Source organism: Polyodon spathula, chromosome 3 (assembly GCF_017654505.1).
Source record: "Polyodon spathula isolate WHYD16114869_AA chromosome 3, ASM1765450v1, whole genome shotgun sequence".
In the NCBI taxonomy this organism is placed as follows: Eukaryota; Metazoa; Chordata; class Actinopteri; order Acipenseriformes; family Polyodontidae; genus Polyodon; species Polyodon spathula.
Genome location: NC_054536.1, coordinates 7,902,865 through 7,929,110, shown reverse-complemented (window position 1 = coordinate 7,929,110; position 26,246 = coordinate 7,902,865). Strand labels below are relative to the sequence as shown.

General features: G+C 37.6%; 1 protein-coding gene across 1 annotated transcript in view; it reads left to right on the top strand.

The window, feature by feature from the left end:
• The window catches only part of LOC121312149 (myosin-IIIa-like), a 67,283-nt gene extending 42,965 nt beyond the window's left edge, over nucleotides 1-24,318 (top strand). The window contains exons 21-34 of the mRNA XM_041244134.1: nucleotides 56-185; nucleotides 390-469; nucleotides 879-953; nucleotides 1,319-1,524; nucleotides 1,715-1,826; nucleotides 3,383-3,545; nucleotides 5,283-5,369; nucleotides 5,626-5,749; nucleotides 6,212-7,217; nucleotides 8,343-8,484; nucleotides 15,478-15,569; nucleotides 16,277-16,317; nucleotides 21,423-21,596; nucleotides 23,794-24,318. Of these exons, the coding sequence (XP_041100068.1) occupies nucleotides 56-185; nucleotides 390-469; nucleotides 879-953; nucleotides 1,319-1,524; nucleotides 1,715-1,826; nucleotides 3,383-3,545; nucleotides 5,283-5,369; nucleotides 5,626-5,749; nucleotides 6,212-7,217; nucleotides 8,343-8,484; nucleotides 15,478-15,569; nucleotides 16,277-16,317; nucleotides 21,423-21,596; nucleotides 23,794-23,911 (2,550 nt within the window). The 3' untranslated portion in view covers nucleotides 23,912-24,318. The remainder of the gene's footprint in view (nucleotides 1-55; nucleotides 186-389; nucleotides 470-878; nucleotides 954-1,318; nucleotides 1,525-1,714; nucleotides 1,827-3,382; nucleotides 3,546-5,282; nucleotides 5,370-5,625; nucleotides 5,750-6,211; nucleotides 7,218-8,342; nucleotides 8,485-15,477; nucleotides 15,570-16,276; nucleotides 16,318-21,422; nucleotides 21,597-23,793) is intronic.
• Nucleotides 24,319-26,246: the final 1,928 nt, after the last annotated feature.

Below are 26,246 nucleotides of genomic sequence, written 5' to 3'. Positions count from 1 at the left end.
TAGCGGCAGTTTCATCACCAGGCTGAGTGTTTGATTGTTGTGTTGAATATCACAGGTTATTTACAATGCCAGTGGCTTTCTAGCAAAGAACAGAGATACCCTGCCTGCCGATATTGTCCTTCTGCTGAGGTCTTCAGAAAACGACTTGATCCGAAAACTTGTGACGAATCCACTCACTAAGACAGGTAACAAGAACTAAAAAGCATCTGTGTGCTGTGCATACAATGGAGAAGATTTGAGTAGGGGATTTCTGATGATTCTGTTTAATACCATGAACAGTTATCAGGGTCAGTTCATTGTTTTCATGTTCATTCCAGTTTAGCTGAAATCCACACGTTGCTTGTAGATTGATCTAACATATTGTCTTTTCTGTTTTTGCCACTTGTAAGGTAACCTGGCCCACACAAAGGGTAAAGTGGTATCAACCAATCAAACCCACACATCTCTGCACTCCCCGAATAGTACCAAGGTACCTCATTCATAGTCACTTTGATAATATACCATATGAAACTCTCTTGTGTGTTTTCTGTGTCACTATAAGTAACTTCATATATCCTTCCTGTTTCTTCCTTTCCCACATTCTTTTTATAAAGATGGACATGCTTGTGTTGTTCAGTTCATTATCCTTCTCTGAGGTAATGACCCCCCTCCCCCGTACAGTAGTTCATGCACCAGCTTTTGCTGCCCCCAAAAGAAAAGAGTATTTTAGGCTTTAGAATAGATTTGCGCTTCTCTGTGCAATTGTTTTTTCTTTCTTTTTTTATGAAGCATTTGTTTGCAAATAAATGCAAATCAGCAAATACTGTATTTAATTAGCAGGTCACTGTGTTTTATAGTTTCTGAGACGCTTTGACTGTTTGTGTATTGTATCTGTCCAGGGTGAAGGTGGAGAGGCAACCCATCCCAGAGAGACAACCAACATGAGAACTCAGACGGTGGCATCGTATTTCCGTGTAAGATGATTAGTGGCTTAATTACTCTCATTATGCATTGTTGTCTCTGTTACTGACCTCAATCTCAATCTTGCATAACCTGCAGTAATAACATTTCTCTCACAAAATAATTGACTGGTATATAGATATCGTATATCTGAATATAAAATACAAATGTCAAGCCCAGCCTTAACATTGGAATACATAAAATGTATTTGCAATGTTATGCATTAGTAGAGTTCTGTGTAAGATTGTCTTTTTGTGCAGATTTTGGGTAGGCAAGAGGAACATCAAGTGAACACAATGGTATAGAGGGTTGTTGTCCATAATAATGGCTATGTGGCGAGTTATCTGTTATCAGTGAATTTTCTAGGTCTGTTTTTCAGTATTCTCTCATGGACCTCTTGTCTAAGATGGTGGCTGGTCAGCCTCATTTTGTCCGGTGCATTAAACCCAACAATGACCGGCAGGCCAGCAAGTTTGACCGTGAGAAGGTGCTGGTTCAGCTTCGGTACACTGGGGTTCTGGAAACAGCAAAGATTCGCGGGCAGGGCTTTTCCCATCGTATCCTCTTTGCAAACTTCATTAAAAGGTGAGTGCATGGTTTACATATTCAGAAACTGGACGAATTTCCAATGCCTGAGTTTGTCAAAACATCAAAACAACAGCACAAGTGGTTTAAGTGCTGAATTTAATGCGTGTTTCATCTCACAATGCTTTTTCAATCCACTAGGATGCCAGTTTAAGTGAACATTTTCATCTGTGAATGCTTCCTTTTCCAGATACTCTATGCTGGCCTTCCGGTCCAATGAAGATCCTCCAGTAAGCCCTGAAACATGTGCTGCCATTCTAGAAAAAGCTAAACTTGACAACTGGGTTTTAGGAAAAACAAAAGTAAGATCCTTTGTTTCAAATAAATTAAATTGAACTACTGTGAACCGAATTAACTAAATACAGGTATTGCTCTCCTATTAAATTTAAATTAATTATCATTTATAGTTTACTCTCGTTCATTTAGTTTCTCATGTTATTAGGAAATTGTGTTGAAACGCCTTAGTATTCGCTTCTCAAATGTAGTAATTAATTATTTTTATACTAATATACTGTACAGGTGTTTCTCACTGGCCCACTGCATTCACTCTCTATCCTAATGACATGTAAAGTATTGTGCACATTTTATTAGAAAACCCCATTGCTTCTGAAGTTTTGATTTGTTGTGCATTTGAACTCAAACCACTGTCACTGAAAAGCTTTGTAAATTGTTAAAATAGGCAAATTTGTGATGGTCTAATGTAACTGATGACTTTAATAGGCCACTTGTTAAATTAATTTGAGTAAGAGAAAATGAACACCTAGCCACAAATGTTAAAATGCATGAGACTTTTTAGAAGTTGTTTAAGATGGCTAAATAATGCACAAAGTGGTCTAACATTTTCACACATGAGTGCTTATTGTTTCTATATCACTGATTTAAGGACCGGAAATTGAAATTCTTAGACCCTAAGGTTTTCATTCAGGTAGGATATAAATCACAAATCCTGAGGTGTTCTAATACATGTGCACACTGCTGTAAATTATAAATATATGGGAGTTTTAGACTAGGAGATACACCATAGTCGATGACTGTAGACAGTAACATTGCAATTGTAAGAATGTACTTCACAAGAAAGAATTCAGGTCGTAATGTTTGACCCTTTTCTTTGTGCAGTCGAATGTTTTAAATGTACAGTTATACATTATTGTACATGAAGGAATACATTTATTAAGTTGTAAATGGCAACACATGGATTTGTAGAGAAACCCTTTTGAGATGTGAAAGTCTTTTACTGGGGTGCTCACTGTTTCAACAATGTTTTAAAGAAGTGTTGCTATTCTTTTTATAGCTTTTTAATGGTTTTCTGCATCTGTTTAGTTTTTTTTTTTGTTTGATTTGTTTTTTTCACTCTCCTGCATTGCTGCTTTCCACAATTAAATTCACTTCAGAGATTTCAGCTCATACACGTCCTGAATACAAATGTATCTTCACTCATTAGCCAACTCTGTTCTCTGAAAAATATAATGCGGCTCATGAAAAAAAACTGTTCTTTACCATTGGCATGCTACTACTACTGTACATGCTATCGTGATACTTGTGTTTGCTAGTTATCTTTTTATTACTATTATTATTAGCTTTGCTCTGCTGCGACAGCCAGCATTTAAGTCATTACAAGAAGAGCCAACATCTCTTTAACAAGGTGTATTGTATGATTCTCTTCATAAAATTCATTTACAGGTACATGCAGTAAAAATTTACAATTTCACTGCCACTATTTATCCTCAATATCAATGTCACACTTTTTGAAAAAAAAACAAAAAAACAGGTACATTTATGTTTTGAAAATAAATCAAAAAAATATATACTAGGTTATTTATTTATTTTTAATGACATTGTTGTTGACACTTCTGATCAGCTGTTCCTGAAATACTACCATGTTGAGCATTTGAACCTGATGATGAAGGAGACGATTGACAGAATAGTCCTAGTGCAGGCCTGTGTGCGAGGGTGGCTCGGAGCCAAAAGATACCGGAAAATGCAAGAGAAGAGAGAGCAAAGTGCTGTAGTTCTCCAGTCAGGTAATTAACCATCGAACATAGGTCCTATCCATTGTGCAACAAGGTGATGTTGTAACAGGATAATACTGAAGTGTGTTTTGTGGGGGGTGCAGAAATAACATGCTACAGACAAGGAGTATTAAAAAACAACCCATTGCTTTTTTGGCCAGGCCTAAAGCCCATCACAGTGCTCAAACTACAATAAAACAAAGCATTAGCAGAATGTTGGTCTTAATTTGGCATGGGTCGTCCCTCCCCAATTACTAACAATGGACAGCTGCACTCCCTCTGCTGACTGGCATATTTCAGCACCAAGCAACAATCTCCTCTTGTTTCAATAGCAAACTGGAGAAACATATTTTACTATGCCAGAGATGTGCATGCCAGGCTGCAGAGTAGACCTGTTGTGAGGACAGGGTTTGTTACACTGCATGCCCTTGCTTGGTAGCTGCTGCTGTGTATAATTCAAACTTCAGTACCCCTGTACTCTGCTGATTAATGTGATGGGATATTTTACTTACATTAATACCAAATGCAATTCATCTTAACATTGAATGGAGAGCTATTCTTGGTTATGAAAGAACCACAATGAATTGGGAACAGTTGTTTAATCAAGATTCATGGTACTCCAGAATACTGTGATGTGCTGAGGTATCATCAAAACTGGCTGCGATAAACAGCAAGGCAACCCTTGGTGGAATTCCTCTAACTCTCATGGTTATACATCGGCATAGCACACTGGAGTACCATAGTTTGATTATCAGCCAGCTGTAATCATCATATGATTATAGCTGGTCTTTTTTTCAAAGAATGTATGTCGGAACAGTGATTGTGCTTGAAAGAAACAGTCCAAGCAGAAGTAAGAGGCAAGGCAAATGGTTTAAGATTGAACAGAGTCTCAACAGGAACCCGGGAAAACTAAATAAGATGGTAAAAAAAGGATCACTGTAAAAAAAAAAAAGTTTTTGTGAGAAGATAGTGGAACATTTATATGTTTTAAACTAGAGTATTGTAAGTCCCTCATTAAATTAATTTGTAATCTGTGTTTGTTCAGCTGGGTAATGATTCTGCAGGTATGAATACTGTCCCTGAGCAAAATGTTCAGGTTGTAGTGGTCAGAAAACTGATTCCCTTACCTTAATTAGCACCTAGCTATTTGCAGGAGCTACTGACCGCGTATCTCCCAAATCACACTCTTAGATCACAGGAAGCAGGGCTGCTCGTTGTTCCCAGGGTCAATAAAATCAATACTGCAGGGAGGGCTTTTTCCTTTAGAGCCCCTAAACTATGGAATGCACTACCTTCATGTGTTAGGGAAGCTGGGTCTGTGGGTATTTTTAAGTCTAAACTTAAAACACATTTTTATGAAATGGCATTTTTATCTTAGAGGTTTTAATGCAACATAATTGCAAGCTTTTAATGATGATATTATTATTATTATTATTATTATATTATTATTATTATATTATTATTATTATTATTATATTTTTATTTTATTGTTATTTTATGTATTTATGTACAGTGTGCCTTGTGATACATCGGTATGAAAGGCACTGTGTAAATTATATAAATAAATAAATAAATAAATAGGTCAACCTTAGCAGCAGCTAGGGTGACTTGAAGTATTCTCAAAATTAGATTTGTATTTCGTTAGTGTCTGTATCCAAAATCATGTTAATGTATTCTTTTTATTTCAGTGCTTTATAAACCTTCCCTGTTACATTCAGAGATGTCAATAATGTGTTTTTTTCTCCACAGCTTACAGGGGTCACAAAGTCCGGAAAGACCATTCCAATGACAGAAATAAAGTAAAGACTGCGAGCTTTATCATCCAACTTCAAGCTGGTAAGAAAGTTTCAAGCATCGTTTAGTTGTGTCATTGGGTTTTAAGTAATAGAATTCTGTTTCTAACAGAATTACTGAATAACACAAAAGATATGGACAAGACCTCATCAAAACACTAGCCTAGTACTGCTAATAATTTATGGATGTGGAAATGAATGTTGTACAACTATCCCACTTGATTGGAAAAATAATGAATGTATAGATACTCTACAAAACAGCTTTGTGACATTGACCTTTTAAATTGTTTCTTTGTCAGTTTGCCGAGGATACCTTGCAAGAAAGCAGTACAAGGAAGTAGTCAATGAGAAAAATAAAGCTGCTACAAAAATCCAAGCTCACTACAGAGGACACAAGGACAGAAAGAGCTTTAGAAGAAAAAGGTCTGTTTTGCTATATTTATATACAATATATAATATATGTACGAAATGTGAGCATGCATTTGAATGGATGTTTTATCTGGAGAAATATCTTGGTGTCCCTAAATAGATCATTTTTATGAGCAATCAGTCTCACAAGTTCAATGGTAGTCTAATATGATCCATTTACTACAAATGCTGAATGACTGGGTGGAGCTGGGAGGAAACGATTATCTAGAGATACCAAGATATTTAGTAAGTGAAGATAAGAAAAGATGGGCAGCAACCCTCCCCTAGTATTCCTGTAAATCATTGGCTGGTTCCATAATTTGTCAATTTGTGTCTGTATTGTATATATTTTAATGTATTTGTGTTCATTGTAGTTGATAAAATGGGATTTTATATCAGCCTTAACTGCACCTCTCTACAGAACATTACTTAAGCTGTACAAAGTCAAAGGTATTTGATTTTTTCATGTTTGTTTAGGGAAGCTATAATGAAGGAAAAGGAAGAGGAGGAGGCAAAGTCTTTTCAAGAACAGCCCAGTGTTGAAAAAGTTCAAGAGGGTGAAGATGGGTCTATAAATGGTGGCACAGAGAGCGGTGGCCAGCAGCAAGATGACGAGGATGACACTAAAGCAGCTATTGTTTTGCAGAGCAACTACAGGGGATACAGGGAGAGGAAACGGATGAAAGAAAGACGCCAAAATGCAGATGTTGCTTGTACAGACCTACCACCTCCTGTGGCAATGGAAGAGATGGAACAGAATGAAACCCAGAAGCCAGAAAATAACACTGTGGACACGGAGGGGGAGGAGGAGGCCAGAGCAGCAACCGTCATTCAGAGCAACTTCCGGGGGCATCGGGAAAGGCGTAAGCTTGAGGAAGAGGGCAAGATCCGAGTCAGGGCAAAAAAGGCGACAGATGTTGAGCAGAAACAGCAAACACCCAGAGGTTCTGTTAAATCTGAGTCGATGCAACAGCAGGCCGAAGAGACTGAAGGAGATGAGGGGGAGGAAGCCAAAGCTGCCGTTGTTATTCAGAGTAACTTCCGGGGCCACAAAGAGAGAAAGAGGCTCCAGCAAGAGGGCAAAATACCAAACAAGAGAAAGGAGATGGTCAAAGGGGAGTCTGCGAAGGAGGCCCCGACAGTGACTGAAGAGTTTCCAGAGCCGCCTTCGGATGAAGCAGAAGCTGAGGAAGAGAAAGCAGCGACGGTCATCCAGAGCAATTTCAGAGGGCACCGAGACAGGAAGCGGTTGAAGGAGGAAAGGGATTTGCATGGTAGAAAGGAAGCCGTGGGGCAGGTCAATCCAGAACCTGAACCTCCTACAGAGCCCACCATCCCCAAAACTGAAAACCCTGAACTTCAGCAAGAGGAAGAAGCAGCTGCTGTGAAAATCCAGAGCAACTTCCGAGGCTACAAAGACAGGAAAAATCTCAAAGAGGCATCGGAAAGAGAAAGGCAGGAACTGGAGACTTTTTCTAAACAGGTACGAACATTTTGTTTCAGCACGGTTATCCAGATAATAAGACTGGGTCTTTGCTGGTATCAGCAAAAGCAATAAAAAAGAATGAAGAAAATCAACGGGAAGCCATTTTGTAGAAGTGAGTTCTAATGTTGGTATCAAAAGTGGCTGCAGTGTTTCAGCGTTTTGCTGTATACAGTATTACAGGAGGCCTGTCACCATGACTGTGATTAGGAACATTTAGTCAGAAAAACTGACTAAATGGGGTTGAGGTGTCCAGCAGATATGCATGACCTTGTAACTGAGCAATAGAATCTTAAGGAAACTGACTGAAGCTAGAGTAAGGAAACACACCATGTTAGATCCACTCTTAGCCTTACACAGATTTTGTTATAAACATCTAATATGTAAATGTATTTTCTACAATACTGCCAAAAGCTTGATGAGTTAAATAGCTCACTGATGCTCTAGAGGAACCATCATTTTGCTCTAGGCTTTTTGTTTTAATTACAGAATGAAGTCTAATAAGTATGTTACCTGACAGTCGATTGTCAACGGCTGCATGTTCCCAATAAAACAGCAGCCCACTGTGTTGGAACTTCCTTTGTTTTTTGCAGGTTGCACAAGTTAATAACTGGCAGCTTTGTGCTTTCAAAGCCAGCAGTGCAGTAGTTTTCAGTTTGCATCTGTTACTTTCACTTGGTACTTTATGTTAATTAATAAGACATTTGTTTTCAACTCTAAAGCATTTCTGTGAATGCATGTATAGTCTTTCAGAATTAATATACACTTTCATCCTTTTATCATTATTATTAGGTATGAGAAAGTTGCAAAATTTCTATGTACTGTAATAGATGTACTATTTTTTCTGGTCATTGGTCTATAAAGAGTCAGCCTGTTAAAACTAAAATCTGCAGTTCATTGTAGATTCAGAGAAGGTGTAGAAGCCAGTAAAGGACAGCAAGAACCAGTGAAAGTAATCGGGCTGTTGAAGAACATCACTATTCATTTCAAGTACATACTCAGAATTAAGCCCAGGAAGAAGTGGAATATCTTGACTGACTGTTCATTGGTTCTTGCCACCAATCCTAATGAATCGTGAGACATCAACTTAACCATATACTGTACAATGTTCCAATCTTTTTGTAGATTACCAAGTTATCACAAAACTACCTGACAATGCAGAAAAAACTGAATGACATCATCTTGGCCCAACAGCAAAGGCCCTTAGACCACAGCATGTATGTCAGAGAACCACAGATGAATGGCTACTCTTCACAAAATCAACAAGGTATGTAATACTGAATATTTTGTAATGGGCAGTGTTGTGTGATACACTAATGAGGTGAAAAGCTATAAAACCATTAATGCAGACGAGTCCGGCTCTTTTGCATTGTGGTTAAGACACTTGTTTGCATGGGGTTGCCTTTGCGTGCCCCAACTCCGCCCTGTTGCACTTTCAAGATCAGTGATCAATCTCTAAAATGGACACTTGGGTATAAAAGTACAAATGCCGGGGGCTCCCAAGTGGCGCATCCAGTAAAGGCGCTCCGTGTGGAGTGCAGGATGCGCCCTATAGTCTGGATGTCGCCAGTTCAAGTTTAGGCTATTCCTTTGCCGATTGAGGACAGGCGCTCCCAGGGGGTGGTGTTCAATTGGCCAAGCACCACCTGGCTCACCTCACACCAGCGACCCCTGTGGTCTGGTCAGGCACCTGCATGCTTGCATGGAAGCTGCCCAGGGATGCATTGTCCTCCGACACTGTAGCTCTGGATGGCTGCATGGTGAGTCTGCAGTGTGTAAAGAGTACAGCGTGTGTTCATCTTCGCCCCTCCCTAGTCAGTGGGACAAATACCTGAAAAATGATTGTCCAAAAACGATTAAGCAATTGGAGCATAATCTTTTGCATAATACTTTGGCATTGGTGAAAGAGGGCTAGCCTATTATTGATTCCATTAAAGCATCATGCGATCAATCACTATAACCACTAACTGTCTTAATTGTCAAGTGCAGTCTGATTTCTGTTTCAAAACATAATGATAGTTATGTTTAGTTCAGAATGCTGCTTGATGCATGAGGTTTATTGACCAAGGTCTCATCTTGAATGTAGCTGAGGCACATCTTCAGCAGCATTTATGGATTTCAGCTGTCTCTAGTCTATTAGTTCTTTAAAGAAACTGTTAATAGTCTTGTGGTGCAACCTTGTCCTCAGAAAGCTATTTCACTGTTTTGAACCTGATTGCATTTTTGTTTTGAACTTGTTCCTGAAATTTGTAGAGAACATCACAGGCTTTTCACCAATAAACCACTTCAGAGTTCCTTTATTCCACAAGGACAAGGTGATACTATATCTGGCTGTCAACTTCACTTTGTCTAAAGTGGTACTGAATTTCTATCTTTGCCAATCAATCATGAAGCCCACTTTTCTTTTTCTCACCTGTCTGCAGACTAGGATGAAGCAGTCCTTCACAATCTCAACACAGAACAGAGCCTTTGCATTTCATTGAAATTAAACAAAGCACATTTACAAATCAGCCCATCTTCTTATCTCTTATCCAGGCTAACCATGAAGAATAGCTGGCCAAGCCAGAAATGTTTAAATTGGTTGAGTCTCTGCTCATTGTAGGGTCTATGGCAATAGCATTTTCTACGTTTCTAAGTTTCCTAAAGTTCTATGCATGCATTTGCATCAGTCTGTCATGTAACATTATATTCTGGAACTTTTTAACTGCAGCATCAATGGTGCTTATGCTGTGCAATGGTAAAAATGTAATGTTTACATTGTTTGGGCAAAGCATTAGACAAGCATATGCTTTTTGATGCTCTGATAAAATACAGGTTATGGATGTGATGTCAAAAACAATAGCTGCCAGTTGTTTCTTTACTTTTATTTGCGCTCTATCTTCATAAAAATAAACAGTTCTGTCAGATCACTTCCAAATAAGTGTATCGCAAGTTCTATTGTAATGTCTAAAATGTAAAAGGGTTATAATTACTGTCAACATGTTTTCTGATTCAAACTACTGAAAAATAACACCCTTCGTCATAGAATTGGGCATTGTATTTATGTCAAGACCTCTCCATCGGCACATGACAGGAGACAATAAAATGACAACACATATTGCTATAGGCATTAAGGTTAAATTATTCATTTATGTTACTGAAATTTTATTTAAACTACAGTCAAACCCACTCAATATCACTTTAAAGGGACCCAGCATCAATAACCAGAGCGGCATGATCTGGTGTTCATCAATAACCGAATAAATCAAACCACCACGTACACATTTAAACCGGTTTCAGTTATCTTCCCAGTCCTTGCACTTTCCTGTATGCACTATTTTAGCAGTAGAAGCCACTTGAGAGTTGAGATAGGCTCTCAATTGCATTCCTGTTTTTAATAATCTTTGAGATCGTAGACAGGTGTGAAGAAAGTTTGTAAGCGATATATTTTTTCTTCTTCGTTCTCGGATAGAGCAAATATTTCAGCCTTTATGGCTGTTGTGGCAGGGTGGCGAGTGGATAGAGGCCCAGAGACAGTCTGCAGTTCAAAAAAAATACTAATTTTATTATAAATAACACAAAATAAAAGTGCACAATGGCAAAATAAAGGGATTTAAACACAAATAAAGCAATACAAAAACAAAACTTGCAAAATTAAGGTTTCCAGGCTGGGCAATACCTTCACTGGATTCACAAATACAAAACCTGCTTCCTCAGCTCCCTCCTCCCTACTGGGAGGCTGAGGCCTCCTTTTATGCCAGGTGGCTAAATGATAATTGATTAATTACATTAGTTGATTGCTCCCACCTGGGGCAATCAACCTGGGCAGGGAGAATTTAACTCTATCCCTGCCAGTATTTCCAAGGGCAGAGCCCTGCTCTGCCACAGCTGTATAAATCGTTTAGTTTCTGAGTTTTTCATTTTAATATGCAATGATAATATGCACTGAACACACACTTGTGATCTCCACGAGTCAAGCTGGGTGATCATGTGAGCACACGGCTGTCGAGTACAGTGTATACAGAACATGCTGATAGTACAGGACAGCTGATGCAGCATTTTGGAATGATATTAAGTGCGGTTGAAATCAATTGTATGTTTGTTACATTTCCTTGATATTATGCAGAGCATGAAATTAACCAAAGTGATATTATCAGGAGCTTGTTTCCATTGACTCCCATTATATTGTGGTTCAATTTAATGATAATAAGCAAGTGTGATATTAAATGGGTTTGACTGCATATGCTTTATCAAATTACTATCAGAATAAATCCATTCTAAATATTAGTGGAGTAAATATCAAGAATTGTAAACATTTGGATAATGGTTAAAGGAAGAAACCACATATTGTATCTGATGGTGGAGTTTTAATAGTTTTGAGAATTTCGGGGATTATTGTCAAGATCATCACAGTGTGAGTACGTGTGCTCTGTGCAATGTGATTATAAGTTCCGATGCTTGCTTATCCTTAGAGGAAATTGCTAAGGAATGCAATTTGATGACATTTAGATTATGGTACTGGTATGTGTCATTGCTGTGTATGTTTAGATTAATAATAATCATTACCTCAGTATGCCTAAAGTTCAACTGCTACTTATAATTTGCATCTGGAGAAATTTGTTTCTGATAAGTTTGAAATAAGCATGCCAGAGATAATTATTTTAACAGACCATGTCATCGCTGCTCAAAGGTGTTCTAGACAATGCCAGGCTTAAAACGGGCAATAATTACATGAGCATAACAAACAATTAACTGCTGTTTAAAGTCTTACATAACTTGCTAATCATTACTGTATGGGTATTTACCTCTTAAAGACACGAAACCTGAATAATATATATCAAAGCTGCTTGCAGAGCCTGTGACGCAGTCATGGCCCACCTCAGAGGATGTAAAAGTACTGCGCTCACAGATCTCCACGCCATGTTTCCTTTCAAGACTGACCTGACAGGAGAGCCTATAGGGTTACTGACACCTTACAAAATGCCAGAGCAGCATCCACATGTTCCCGGTACAGGTACAAGTGGAGAGTCTTTCAGATGTGGTGTCTGCCTCGTGGGTTTAAACCCCATGACTTATTCCATGGCAGTGATACTGCTATTAAAGTATCCCGCTCTACATTAAAGGTCAATCTGGCAGCCATTCAGCTTGCCATGTCAAAATTGACTCGGTCTCCCCAGGAGCTCAGCTTCCTGGCAGAGCAATTTTTGAAAGGGGTTCGTGGCTTTGGACGTCTATGAAGGGCATTGTTCCTCGCTGGAGGTTAAACATGGTGCTCAATGCACTCTTCAAGCCTCCATCCTCCAAATATTTATCGCTCAAGCAACTATTTGCTTGCTGTCACCACAAAGCTGGTAAGTGAGATGCAGGCATTTTCCATAGCTAAAGCCTGCTTAATTTTTACAGAGGCAAGGACAAGGGTTTGGCCTTTTGCCAAAGACAATCTCGGCATTCCATGTCAACCACTCTGTAGAACTGGAGGCTTCCTTTCACCTCCTTTCCAGTCTGATAGGGAGCTGAAGATCTATACGCTCTGCCCAGTGCGGGCCTTGGCATACGACATTGACAGGACAAAAAGTTGGAGGTAGTCCGAACAATGTTTTTGTCTGCTGTGCATTTCTCCCAAAATGTTTTAGCCCTAGCTACTTGTTACTGGGGTTACGAATCGTAACGCACAAGGCAGCCTCAGCTTAGCCTTGTAGCATTTCGGTCATGAAGCAATCTTGCCATTGTGATGGCTTGGGTATACTGACCCATTTGGTAATGGTTACATTTTGTACTTGAAAGGGAATGTTAGATTATTATTCTACTTTTGACTTACTGTATATTGTATAAATTAACACGGTAGAGCATTTTTTATATTACACAGTGTAACAAATTATTTCTTTTTTTGTTCCTGGGTAGTAAGTGTTATTTCCAAATTGCTTATGCCTCAAAAGTATAGAAAATGGCTATTCTTCCCCACAAACTTTACTTTTGTGACCAGGACAGTGATATTTTGAAATATCACTATTTCCAATGAGAAAAGGGGCACTTTTGTGTCTTTTCGTTCACATAAAGTCAGAAAAAACAACATATGAATCCAAATTAACATGTACTTCTACTAAAGTAATACAAAAATGACTACAACAGATTTAGAAGTGAGTAGTTTTTCAAGATTTACGATTATACTGTAAATTTACAGTATAATCATAAATCTCGAAAAACTACTCACTTCTAAATCTTTTGTAGTCAAAAGATTTTCTATACTTTTGAGGCATAAGCAATTAGGAAATAAGACTTACTACCCAGGAACAAAAATTGTGTTACATAGTGTTATAAAAGAATTTAAAGACAGGGTTACAAATCAAATTCAACTTTTCTGTTCAAAAACTAATTATGATTAATTGATACATGCCCAAAACTGATGCTGGCATTTTAAATGCTAACCATTATTTTTCATAAAGGAAACTTTAGATAATAATCATTGCATTTCTTTAGCAGATTTCCAGCAATTGTAAAATTGCAATCATTAACACAAAGCTATTAAATTATCATTATTTCTCCTGAGCAATTTATCATTTCCAGTGACCTTTATGGAGCAGTGTTTGATAAACATGACAATGCTTTTTTAGGGCTAATTAGCTTTTACAGACTTTGATTTATTGCTTAGTATTTCAGGCTTCAGCGTTCGTGCACCAAGTCAAAATGATCATCAACCCAGGGGCAGGGGCAGTAAATAGCTACATTTAGATAATTGTTTGGAATACTGAGAGAGAACACAATAGGGAAATGCTCATGATTTACAGCTTCATTCAAATAAGCCAGTCATCTTTCAGAAGGCACAGTAGAGATGAGAATACTGTACATGGTTATAGCTGTTATTAGTTTGACATTTTTATTTGAACACATACTAGGTCCTAAGAATTCTTCCAAAGTAATTCACTTCTTCTACTTGGTGGCCTGCTATACTAGAACCTGCTACGCTTTGTTCTCACATGGGAAGGCTTGTTAAAACAATTTGAAAGGAGTGACTTTCTGAATCCAACAAGTGCCTTGATTTACCAGCCATTACTACAGTCACTGGGAAATGAAAATGTTTTATCAGCAGTTGTCTCAGTTGACCAGCTGCCCACTAACTGTAACTAATAAGAAAAAAAAAAACACTATGAAGTTAAAGACAAATTGTAGTTATACCTGGAGAAGTGGCAAGAACAGTAATTGCAGGCATTGGCAGGAGGCACTTTAAAAACCAATGAGATATGAAGTCAGAGCGCCCTACTTTATTTAAAAACACATTACAATGACATGTTTTCATCTGTCATTCATCACAAAAGGTACAGTATTAGCTACAAGGAGAAGACTTACAAAAAGATTAAATGAACCCTTGCAATCTCATTGTCACCATCTAAATTGCATTGATTTGTATTATAGAAAAAGTCAGATTCCAGCACTTACTGTAGTATGCTTTCCCACTCACATCTTTAAAGAAGCAAGCTAATTGAATGTACTGTTGTTGTATATCTAAATCAAAATACAATCCAATTTTTCTTTCTATGCATTCTGATCTGTGCTTGCAGAAAATGTTTACTTATACAGCAAACATAAGTTCTTCAACCCTCTGCTTTGTGCTCAGGGATGATGGTCTGATAGTAATTTGATAAAGCATATAGTTTAAATATTGGTAAAATAAATGAATACTTTAACCGTAACACCTTTAGTGATACGTGCTGCCCCAGGGATTTATAAATGACCCAGAGCATGGTGTGTACTGTATATGAATGACAATCAGGGTTGGGGTCAATGCCTTTTTTTAAATTCCAATTCCTTTTTAAAATCAATTCCAATTCCTTTGAAGGAATTGTATTTGGAATTGACACTTTATTGACACAATTGTTGTAATTGTTCAGCTGCTTTCATTTGAAGCCAATTTTAATTGACTAACAGTAATTTCAATTGAAGTAATTTGTTGCCACTGTGAGAAGCTTCTTTTTGCAATTTTGATCATGATGTGTTGGAATTGATTAAAAGTGAATTGGAAATGGAATTGAAATACAGAAATTGACCCCAACCCTGATGAAAATAAAGGCAACATATGAACTGCAAAAAGTTCCTACAGAGAACAATTCAGACAAACTCATAACCCCTGGTGCAAGTTATGGGACTGCAGGTCCAGTTCATTTTACTCCACCTTAACACATTCTTTATCACCTTTTTGGTTTTCTGTCACCACACCTGTGTTACCCGTTCCAATGATTTCATGATGCACAGTAGTATCCTTTCCTGTAACTCTCTTCTTTTATAGTAGATCAGAAGCAGACAAGAACACCTAGAAGGAGCCAGCAACCAAAAACACTGAATAGCCCAGAAGACTCCACCTACTATAATCTAATACATGTAAGTAAAGCTTTAAATAGCCGCTTATCCCTTCGTAGTTAAAGATGACCATTTTGCAGTTGATATCCTACTGAAAGGCTTTTCCAATGGTGTGCCCCCCCCCACAGCTTTCTTAATCAAAGCCTGCAACAACCTAAGCCATCTGATCAGCATGATATGAATTGATTTTCACAATGCACGAGTTAGCCAATCAAATCTGAAGAACTTGCAGACTATAAGCCTTTCACCTATTTCAGGAACATCAAACATAATTGGATATTTGCAGTAATTGCTACTATGTAATGGTCTATTTAATGGATTCTGCTATGTCTATGTGCTTTTAATTTTAATTGACTACATCTCAAGCATAATGTAACTTTCAGAATGGATTGTCCTTCTTGCACATTTAGGCTGATGTACCCCTGTTAATTTTGTTTTGCTATTTTGTCTTTATTTTAATACTGTGATACTCTGCTGTGATTGGGATGTGTTCAATGCAAGTCAAGGTCTAGCTGAGACTAGCTGAAATGTTCAATACGTTCTCGTCTTTGAACAAGTTGTGTCTGAGACGTGATATTACTGTATGTTTATGGAGTTTCATTTTCATTTTAAGTGTAAAAAGCAGTAAATCACCAGAACCAATGCTTGACCTTTTGCTTCAACTCAGACTCCCTTGCTGTGTTATCTAACCTTACACACAACCTTTCATCTTTTTGTTATATTTGTAGAGATCAGTTCAGGATGATAAACGGAGGCCAAGGAAGCAAAGGTAATCAATGTTTTTGTCTTTAATTTTCCCACTAATGATTACAGTCCACTCCAAGTGTTTAAAACCAGTGAAGCCTTTCTGCTTCGTGTTCTACTAATAAGTAATTGATGGCAGTTTCCAGCTTGTGAGCTGATTCTAAATAGATGTGCTATCATACTTCTATGGAGCAGGGATACGTGGAAACTGCCTCATCGTTTGGAAGGTGTCCATAAGTTTCTTTAATCTTTAATCATAATGCATAATAGTAGTCGCAAATGGGGCCTACCCACAGAGCTTTTACACAAAGCGTTTGTATCAGTAGTATTATTCTGTTTTGACAAAATAGTTCAACTTTGATTTTCTTCAAACTTTTCTAGACTGTAGAGGATCAAAAGTCAGAACAGCTTTAAAAAATACAAAACATTATTTCATTAATCAAAGCATAGTTTTTAAATGAAATAGTAACTCCTGGAATTTCTGAAAAAAAAATAAATAAATAGTGCGCTGTATCATGAAATAAGCTAAATCCAAATAAAATAAATAATTGGCTTGTTTAATAGATTTGAACCCTTTGTAACTCCTGTAACGCCCCTCCCACTCCTGTTAGTGTCTGGAGTACACAACCCCTAACTCACTGTAAGTGACGAGGCCTGGGTTCCCAATACTTATTTAAATTATAATTTGTCTGTTAAAAATATATGTGTACTGTTTCTTTAATGCGGTGCCTCCACTTATGTAAGGAACATCTAAATACACGTGCACCCCTTAATAGGAATTATTATCAAATACTAACCCCAGTATCCACTCACAACACACACAATAAACAAAGGCTAGGTATTAAAATAAATAGCATACAATCAATATGCTATGCAAAATAATTAAACTCTTGCACTTTTTTGAATGCAAGCAGTACTCACGACCAGCAACACAGTGCTGTTTCTTGCTTCCAAGGTAAGTTTTCCAACGTGGCCAGAGGTACTCGAGGCTTTCTCCTGGTCACCCCGAGTGCTATCTGGGTCTCAGCAGCAGTTCCAGACGCCAGCAGAAAAGTAAATTAATAATAAACAAAAAAGACTATACCATAAAATGGTGACTGTCTACAGAAAACGTTTGGTTTACTGAAATATATTAGCCTCTTATACTCTGCTAATAAAGTACAAAATATATCATTCAGATAATATTTATTTTACTATAAAACTTTTCTTTCACTCTCTCACGTTGCGTCTGTTCCTTCGCACTCTCTCGCAGAAACCCAATCAAAATGCTAAGTCCCACCCCCAAATTCCACTATCTGTTGGCTAATTGGTTCAGAGGGGAAACCAGTCCAATAGAATTGTGTTTAGGTGTAGCACGCTAGTAAATGTGATTCTGGTGCGTTCTAACTATGTTACAAGAAATACAACATTTTGATTTAACGGAATAGCGCAAATTTGCAGCAGGGCTACACTCCAAATGTTAAATTATCATTCGCTACTTAAAACCTTTTTCATGAGTACTTAATATTTCACAACAGGTGTTAAGAGATCTAGCATTGAATGTGTTTTCCGTATTTGGCACAGCTCTGTGAATATTTTTTACTGGATATAATTTTGAAAGCTGTCTTGCATTCACTTAAATCCAACAACAAAACATCTGGACAAATCTCTTTGTTCCTAATCATGCTGCGCTGTTAAGCCGATGACTAACAATCTACACATTTTGCGGTTTAATATAGATTTCTTTTCCAGTCATTTTTCTTGTTATATAAAAAGAATAATCCATGCACATTCACGATGTATCCTCAATTTACTGGTCTGAAAAAATGAATTTAATAATAGCTGTAGTTACTGTATCTTTGTAGCAGGGTTTATCATTTCTGCAGATTTTATAGAAGATTCTACTCGATTTATCAGCATGCCAGTTTTAATTGCAGAATTACTATGAGCACATTTTGATGATCATAATGCTGTTATACAGTGTAACAGTATTCACAATAGCTGTTTAAAACTGCATTGAAACTAAGAGCCACCCAAGGCTATCTTTTCAGATCTTTTGCCATCGGGTAATGAATACTAGCTTAATTAAAGGTTGTTAAAATATATCATTTGAAGCTTCTACTGTACAAGAGCACATCAGAAGTTAAGAGGATTTCTACAGAACCCTACACCGGTCCCAGAGATCCCAACCACATTTACCACTCATCTTATTCACTACCATATATGTAACAAGTGGAGGCTGGGTAACTACTCCACAAACCACTATACAAAAGACCCAGCCTTGTTTGCACAAGCCGCTATACTATTTTTTTTTTTCATTTTAGTCCATAACCTCCTCATTGCAGGTCCATAATGCCAGTGCATGGCATATTGCATTCATACAAGGGATCAGATTAAATTTGATCTAGATGACTCAGAATCCTTGATTTACATACCATTTGATGTAGCACATATATTCCGCAAAGAACTTATCTTTTATTATTATTATTTATTTCTCAGCAGACACCCTTACCCAGGGCGACTTACATTTGTATACAAAAAATACATATAAAGAATTACAGTACAATTAAGAGCAAGCTACAAAATACAATAACTTCAGTCCTAGATTTTAGATGTAACATTTATTGGTGTCTGTACTGTTAGAGGCTTACAGATTAAAGCACAGTAAATGATAAGCCTTATGTAGGTCAGACTCGGCTTTATCACTGCCATGCCTGAAACGTACGTCTGTGTCTGCTCCAAGGTGAGCTGCAGCTCAGGGAGGTGATGAAGGATCCAAAAAGAACAGATTGCTATAGAGCTCCAGAAGAGGAGGAGGAGTAGGGAGGGTTATTAAAGAGACTTGAAAGACCGGTATGAGAGACAATAAAATAGATTTTGACACTGCAGGTAATCATATGTGAGCAGGTAAATAAAGCCTGTGGCAGGGTGAGTAGTTTATATGCATCATTAAGAATTACAAGGTCAGTGGGAAAGTAATATGTGGCAACAGAAGTGTAGGGAACAGAAATGGTTTTGTTTGTGCGCTGTTCCTGGTGTGATCTTATTCAACATACAGTCATTCAAGCACAGAGTATTCTGATACGTGGCTCCGTCAGTAGCATGTCTATATACTGAAAGTTCGTAACAATACCTGTGAGACATACTAGACTTTCCTGCTGTATTCCTACCATCTTGGTTCACTTGGTAGAAGATAGGGTTAATTGAAGAGGTTTAGTCATCTGTCCTGGACTGCGAGGAATGTAATTAAACAGGCAGTTATTGGTGAAATCTGTAAGTCAGACGCTAAACTGCATTCTTTAGTTTGTGTGATTCCTGCTTGTCGGCTGACCTATCCAGCTTGCCTGTTACAAGCATCAGTATTCTCTTTGGTTGGTTTGCAAGTAGTACTTGCAGTATATTGGCTTCGCCCGTCCAGAGCTAGCTGCACTGACTGCTTTCAGCTGCAGCTGCGAGAATAACCACTTTCTTCACCACTTGCTCCAGTGTATGCTATGGGCATGCTGTTCTAGTCACTGGTTGTTTCCTCAATTGCACTACAAACTATTGCCAATATGATATGCCAATCCCCTAGTACTGTACCATTCATTGTTATACAGCCAAGTTGCATAAGAAAAAAAAAGATGTTCTATAGAATAAATTAATTGCATTATACACTTATTAAATTTCAAAATAATAAGAGCTGAGGAACCATACACTGGTGCATCATTCAGTTACTAGGATTTCACAAAAAGATCATAGGATTACATTTTTAATGATACTGCTGACCACAACGTTCCTTATGCATTTTAGAATTACTTCAACTGTGTCCCTAGGCAGCAGTTGAGATCATGCAATGCACAAGTAAGACTCAAAATGGCTGGTCTGTGGTAGTTGTCACATCTGTTAAAATTGGATACCCTCCGTAGTGACATTAGCAACACCTCCTTGGTAGAGGTCAGCTCGGGCCTAAATTTAAAACCTGATCTGAATCTGACCCAAGCCTGAGACCTTTGAAATATTTACATATCCGACCCGACCTGACCTGACCATCTCCACAAATATTTTAATTCCAAGGTTCAATAGAATTAAGAGTTACACCTAATCACTAAGAGCTTCCAAATGCATGCACTAGGTAGCATCCATCACATGCACGCACCTACAGCAATCACATTGCTGCTAACTTTACTGGAAGAAAACACTGGAAGACAGGAAACAAAGAAAACAACAGTGGCCAAAATAATACACTATGAGAACCCTCAAGAGCTGGGAAGTTTACCAGAGGAGAAGGCTTTATGGCATTGCTGCCAACAGTCTAGCAAAACAGTCTCATTTACAAGTATGTTACTCATTAAATAGACACATAGAAATTAAGCATTCTGGGTTGCACAATGATAAGACTGTCTCACTCAACACTCTGTCCCTGCTGGATTCAATAAGGTGGAATGTCTGTACAGTCTTTGGACTCTGCTACAGACTGCTAGTAGGGTAAGAGTGTAGCTGGTTTAAAAATGGCAAAAGGGGGCCGTTGATCATACACTGATTCTGGAAAATGCTGGTCTGTGTGAGAAAGCATGACTTTCCATTCTATAAACTAAAATATGTCTGTTTGGGAATGATTCAAGAGGAATACACATCTGCACAAGTTAACAGATGATTCAGCAAGATTTCAGAATGTATTTGAAAATGATAAATATCCTAACCCACAAGCAGCAGAAAGCAAGCAAAGGGTCTTTGCATGGTGCTGTGCGATATTGTAAAAGTGAAGAGAAAGAGGATGAAATACATGAAGAGGGAATAAACTGTTTTACTATATCAGAGGAAAGTATTTCTCATTATGAATCATTACAAGAACATGTTTTAAGGGAAAATTGTGGTATGCCACCCACTGAATGAAGAAAGATAATAGAAAACCATTTCTCCATACACATAAATATAGTGTTCAGCATTGGGTGCAATATATTCTGGATGACTATTATAGAGCAGCAGAGTTCAAAATCTTAATGGAGTGCACTTTATATAACCTAATCGTCTTATCAGTACAATTCATACATATCCTCACCCTGCCTCTGTGCTTCTTTCATGTATTTTTGACATCAAATTAAAATGATATGTTTTGTCATTAGTGATTCTGCTTCAGTTGTATGATTTGCATATATTTTCTTTCTGCAGTGCCAGGAAATTGTTGGATAATGAAGACCCTTATTACAAGGAGCCTTCATCCAATCAGTCATTCCCAAAGAACAATAATTGTTCGGTCGCAGAGAGAAAGCCCTCCTCTGAAAGAGAATCTGACAGAAAGCCATCTTCAGAACCAGAGGATCCAGCCTCCAAACAATCTGGCAGGTAATAAGCAACCACAGGAAATGTGCATCAGACTCCACAAGTACATGTGTAACATGCTTCCAAACATTCGTTATGTACAGTACAAGAGAAAGATGTCACCAGCGCACAAAGTATAAATATGAAAAGGGGGTTAGACAAACATAGACTATACTAACTTGGTCATGGATTTTAAAACCATGAAAAAAAACTATTCACACAGAGAAACATGGTTCTTTACACAAACGTGGTTTCAATCTGTAAGACTAGCACATTGGTTCACAGGAAGCACTGCATTGGCGTTTGGGTTAAGGAGAAAAATTGTGTGAGGATGGTTTCACGTCAACAGACTTTAAAGACAACTATTGGTCAGGTGTCCCATGAGGCCAGGCAGAGACCAGCCAACCTAAGCGTCGTCTCATAGGTTCAATAGCTTGGCATCATTTGTTGCTTTGGATTGGTGGGTGAAAAGAGGTGATTGGCTTTATCCTGGGAAGGGAGGTTGCCTTCTTATTTCCACTCATTCTCATCACTTAGATGGTTGCAGCACTCAGTCAAACTGGGTAAATACCGTATTCCCTTGAATTTAGGACACACTTTTTAAACCAATTTTTTCTTCTACAAAATTGCCTGCGTCTTAAATTCTAGTATGGTGATATGTGTACAGTCAGCGCTGCTTTATCAGGACGCCTCGGGAGAAGAAAAATATCCTGAATAAGCGACTGTCCCAGTTAAACGAGAGGCAGTTGAGATGACCTCAGTCACACTTTTTTGATTCTTTATGAAAAGAAAAAGAAACGCATTATGATTAAATATTAAATACATCATTTCAAATATGAATCAATGTTTTTTTTTTATTCCTAAACAAAATGAATCGCACCTGTGATGTTGACACGCCAACTTTCTTTGCAACAGGAGCCTGAGAAAACACAGGAGACTCCTCCTTCTTCAAGAGTTCAACAAGGATTACACAATTTACACAAGTAACAGTGTGATCACATACACAAGCAGCAACGTGACTGACTGCAGAGAAAAGATGAACAAAGACGTCACTGTCCGATCTCAAATCATCCATGACATACAGACAGCCATTTTCAAAGAAGCGTCATTAGCTTCCAGAGGAATTCGAAGAGAAGCTTTTACAATTTCAGGACAGATCAGAAATGCTGATCAGACCCCCATATTTATCAACATGCTAAGCAATACAACAGTTCACAAAAAAGGGAAAATAACAGGTGTGAGTAATAACGAGTGGAAATGAGAGGCAGCGCATAACTGTAGTGCTGTGTGACGGCATACGGCCACAAACTGCCTCCATAAGTCATTTTCATATATGCGTAATTGAGGTTGTATCTTTGTAAATGCAGCTTTATTTGATGTGTTATTTTTCCTCAAACTGAGGGTGGGAAATTTGTGATGCACCTTAAATTCAAGGATGTCTTAAATTTAAAGGAATACAGTATTATTGATCCACAGTGGAAAGAGAGACACGAAATGTGGCAATACGATACTTATTCTTCATAGATAATTTATTACATTTGCACAAAGAATATTTTGTGGACACAGGTTTTCTCCATATTAGATGGAAGCATTACCTTTCTTCCTAATCTGCAGACTAGTAAAATTAATTTTCATTTGAGCATTAGTGGCAACAGACACCTGCTGCTAACAGCTGTATGTTTGAATAACCCCAATCTGGAGCCAGAAAGCTGGCCAGGCATTTAATTTGCATTCAGCAGGACAAGGCTTCTTTGTAAAAGCATTATTGTGCAGATTGTGAATTTGTTTTGAGTAATTCTCTCCTGCTTTTAATTCCATAGTAATTCTATTGCATTTGGTTTATAATTGTATTGTAACTACATCATAACATGCCAGAAAACCTAGTTTTTGTATTTATAAACTATCTGGAATAAAACTATTAAAGCAGTTATAAAACAGATATGAGTCTTTTTTTCTGTTAAGTACTTAACGTACATAAGAAATTGAGTGGCAGTTTATTTTTTTAAATACATTTGAGGGTGACAATTTGGATGATCAGATCCAACCTGTCAGTTTCGTGCACCTCATTGCAAAAATAAGAAAGTTAGCATCATGTTTATTTGTACCTTTTATAGGGTTAAATAGTTAATTTTCCAAGGAACATGGGGACATTTCATTGTTTGTTAGTCTGGTGTAAGCACCTTAAAAATAAAATAAAAAACTTCTTCTTTTTAATCCCCAGGCAAGCAGTTACAAAAAAGCCCTCGACCGAAAGTGTGGAGGACGAGGATAATCCTTACGACTACAGGAAACTACTCCGGAAAACCTCTCAACGAAACAGACTCATTAAACAATTCTAGCTTTCGTTCAGGTCTGCGTTAGTCTTTCATAAGCTTAAGCAATATTTGCACTGTGTATTTTTGGTAAGAATCTTCCTATTTTGACTTAAAAATGTATACCTGTTCAATATCAACTAACTGTGCAAAAATTTTTATGTTTTTAATACTGTAAGTGGATTTTCCTTTTGTGTAAAAGCCAAATATTAAGGTTATTCTTGAGGAAATGTATTTCAATATCTGTTATCTGGCTGCAATGCTTTAACAGTGAAAATGTTTTAACTAGTTGAATAATGAATGGTTATTTATTTTAAAAAATGTCTAAGATAAAACATTAGTATGTATTAGACCTTAACCTAACCTTAAATGTGGTACTGTTATGGCTAACGATCTGCTACTAACTTCCATGTTAAAATATATCATTTGTAATATTTATTGCAGTATTGTGTTTTTATTACATCTTATAACTCATCGAATATTGGAATCTGCTGCTAAAGAGCCTGCCGTTTACTCGCAGATCCTAGATTATGATAAAACACATTCCATTCATGTTGCTTTAAAGACTTGTCCCTTCGGTCTGTTCGTTTTCCTTGATTGCATTACACATCCAAATGGCACTTCTTTTTAATTTGAGGTCATTCTTCAGATTTTGGGAATATATGGATATACTGTATATCGATATTAGTCAAAGCTTATGCTCGAGAATATTTATTTTGTCATATGAAAACAATGAAATAAAAAAGAATAAATAAAAATAGGCCTAATAAGAAAGACAGTGATCTTATTGGAGGCCCTGTAATTGACCGTGTAATATCTGCAACACTAAGAAATACAGTATTTCATAGTATGGCCTGTTTATTGAAGTAATTTCTTATTAATAAAAATACAAAATAATAATGTATTATTTCCCTTATAACAGTATGTTGATAAATTATTAAGTTTAATTAGAGAAGCTATCTCAGTTTAGCCAACATAAACAGTTCCAGAGGTCAGAGGTCCTCACCTCTTACGTCCTCTGCGAATCCAGAAATGGAAAAGTCATAGCACCAACTCGCAGAGATTGCTCAAGCCTCAGGTTCAGCACCTTCCAGGTCCTGTAGGTGCTGAACTTCAGAAGAACTAGCGGGATGTCACAAGAAAGGAGTAAAATTATGCTACATTTCTTCCCCCAAAACACCGGTACAGCTTTGTAACACTGTAAGTGTAAACAGGAGGAGGCAGTGCGTGAACCAGCGACTCCATGCACCACAACGAGCCAGTGGCTAAACCACAATGCAGAGGTATCACACAACACTGCTGTTACACTAGCATGTAGGCAACAACTGGACAGCATGAGTACTACTTGTAAATAACAACAACACAATACTGAAGAGTCAGGCCTTTTAGTTAGAAACATCTATGGAACAATCTACAAAACTCTTGTCATTTTTGCTTTATCTATAAAGAATAAGATTTTCTTACATTTTGGTCAGATATTGATCAGGGTGTCAAAAGAGAAATTCTTGAGTTAAACAGTTTAACAGTTAGATCATGTTTTTGTCAGTATGGTTTGCACTATACAGCTCTTCAGAAAAGGATCTGGTGTTGGGCATTTAGCACGGTCCATAGCAGCATAAACCAGATCATTCACACAGCTTTGCATACAGTTTGTTAATGAGTTAGTTACTGATAATGATCAGCTGTTTGAAGGTATCCCACCATTCTGAAAAAATATGACTGGAACCCACTGACTAATATCTACTATGTATATGAGTGAGTGGATGATGTGCTGCTAGCCATTAAGATGAGTTAAAATCAATACTGTCCCTTGGTAGCCCGGGCGGGTGTGAGGGATGACAGAGCTTAACTGCGCGCAATGCTCGCACTTGCCGAGTCACCGGAAACTGGCAATATTTTTTCTATAGCCACGCACAACTGTTTGGAGTAGGCCTACACATTTGCCACGGTGTCATTTTCACTGTGCCCCGGATAACTGCAACGAATACACTTAAAGAAAAGAAAACGCGCATTTCTCAAAGGTACATTTTGCAAACATATAAGCAACAGTGCAATTCGCACATACCGGATCTCATTCACAGTAAAGGTAACACATCATACAGTTCCTTGTCCAGGAAGCAGAAAAATAACAAAACCTGAATATTTGTATGTATTTATTTATTTTTGTCCACGTATTATAAAACAGTATTTTTTGACTCCCGTGGAAAAGTAATTTCATTTTTTTACAGATCTACAAAGGTCAGTAATAATTACATTTGTGGTGCGAACAGATATCAAACCTGAGGGTAAGGACTCAGTCAATGGTGAGAAATTGCCCTACACCCTATTTGTTTCTTATTTCGTCACTAGATGCATTTAACTG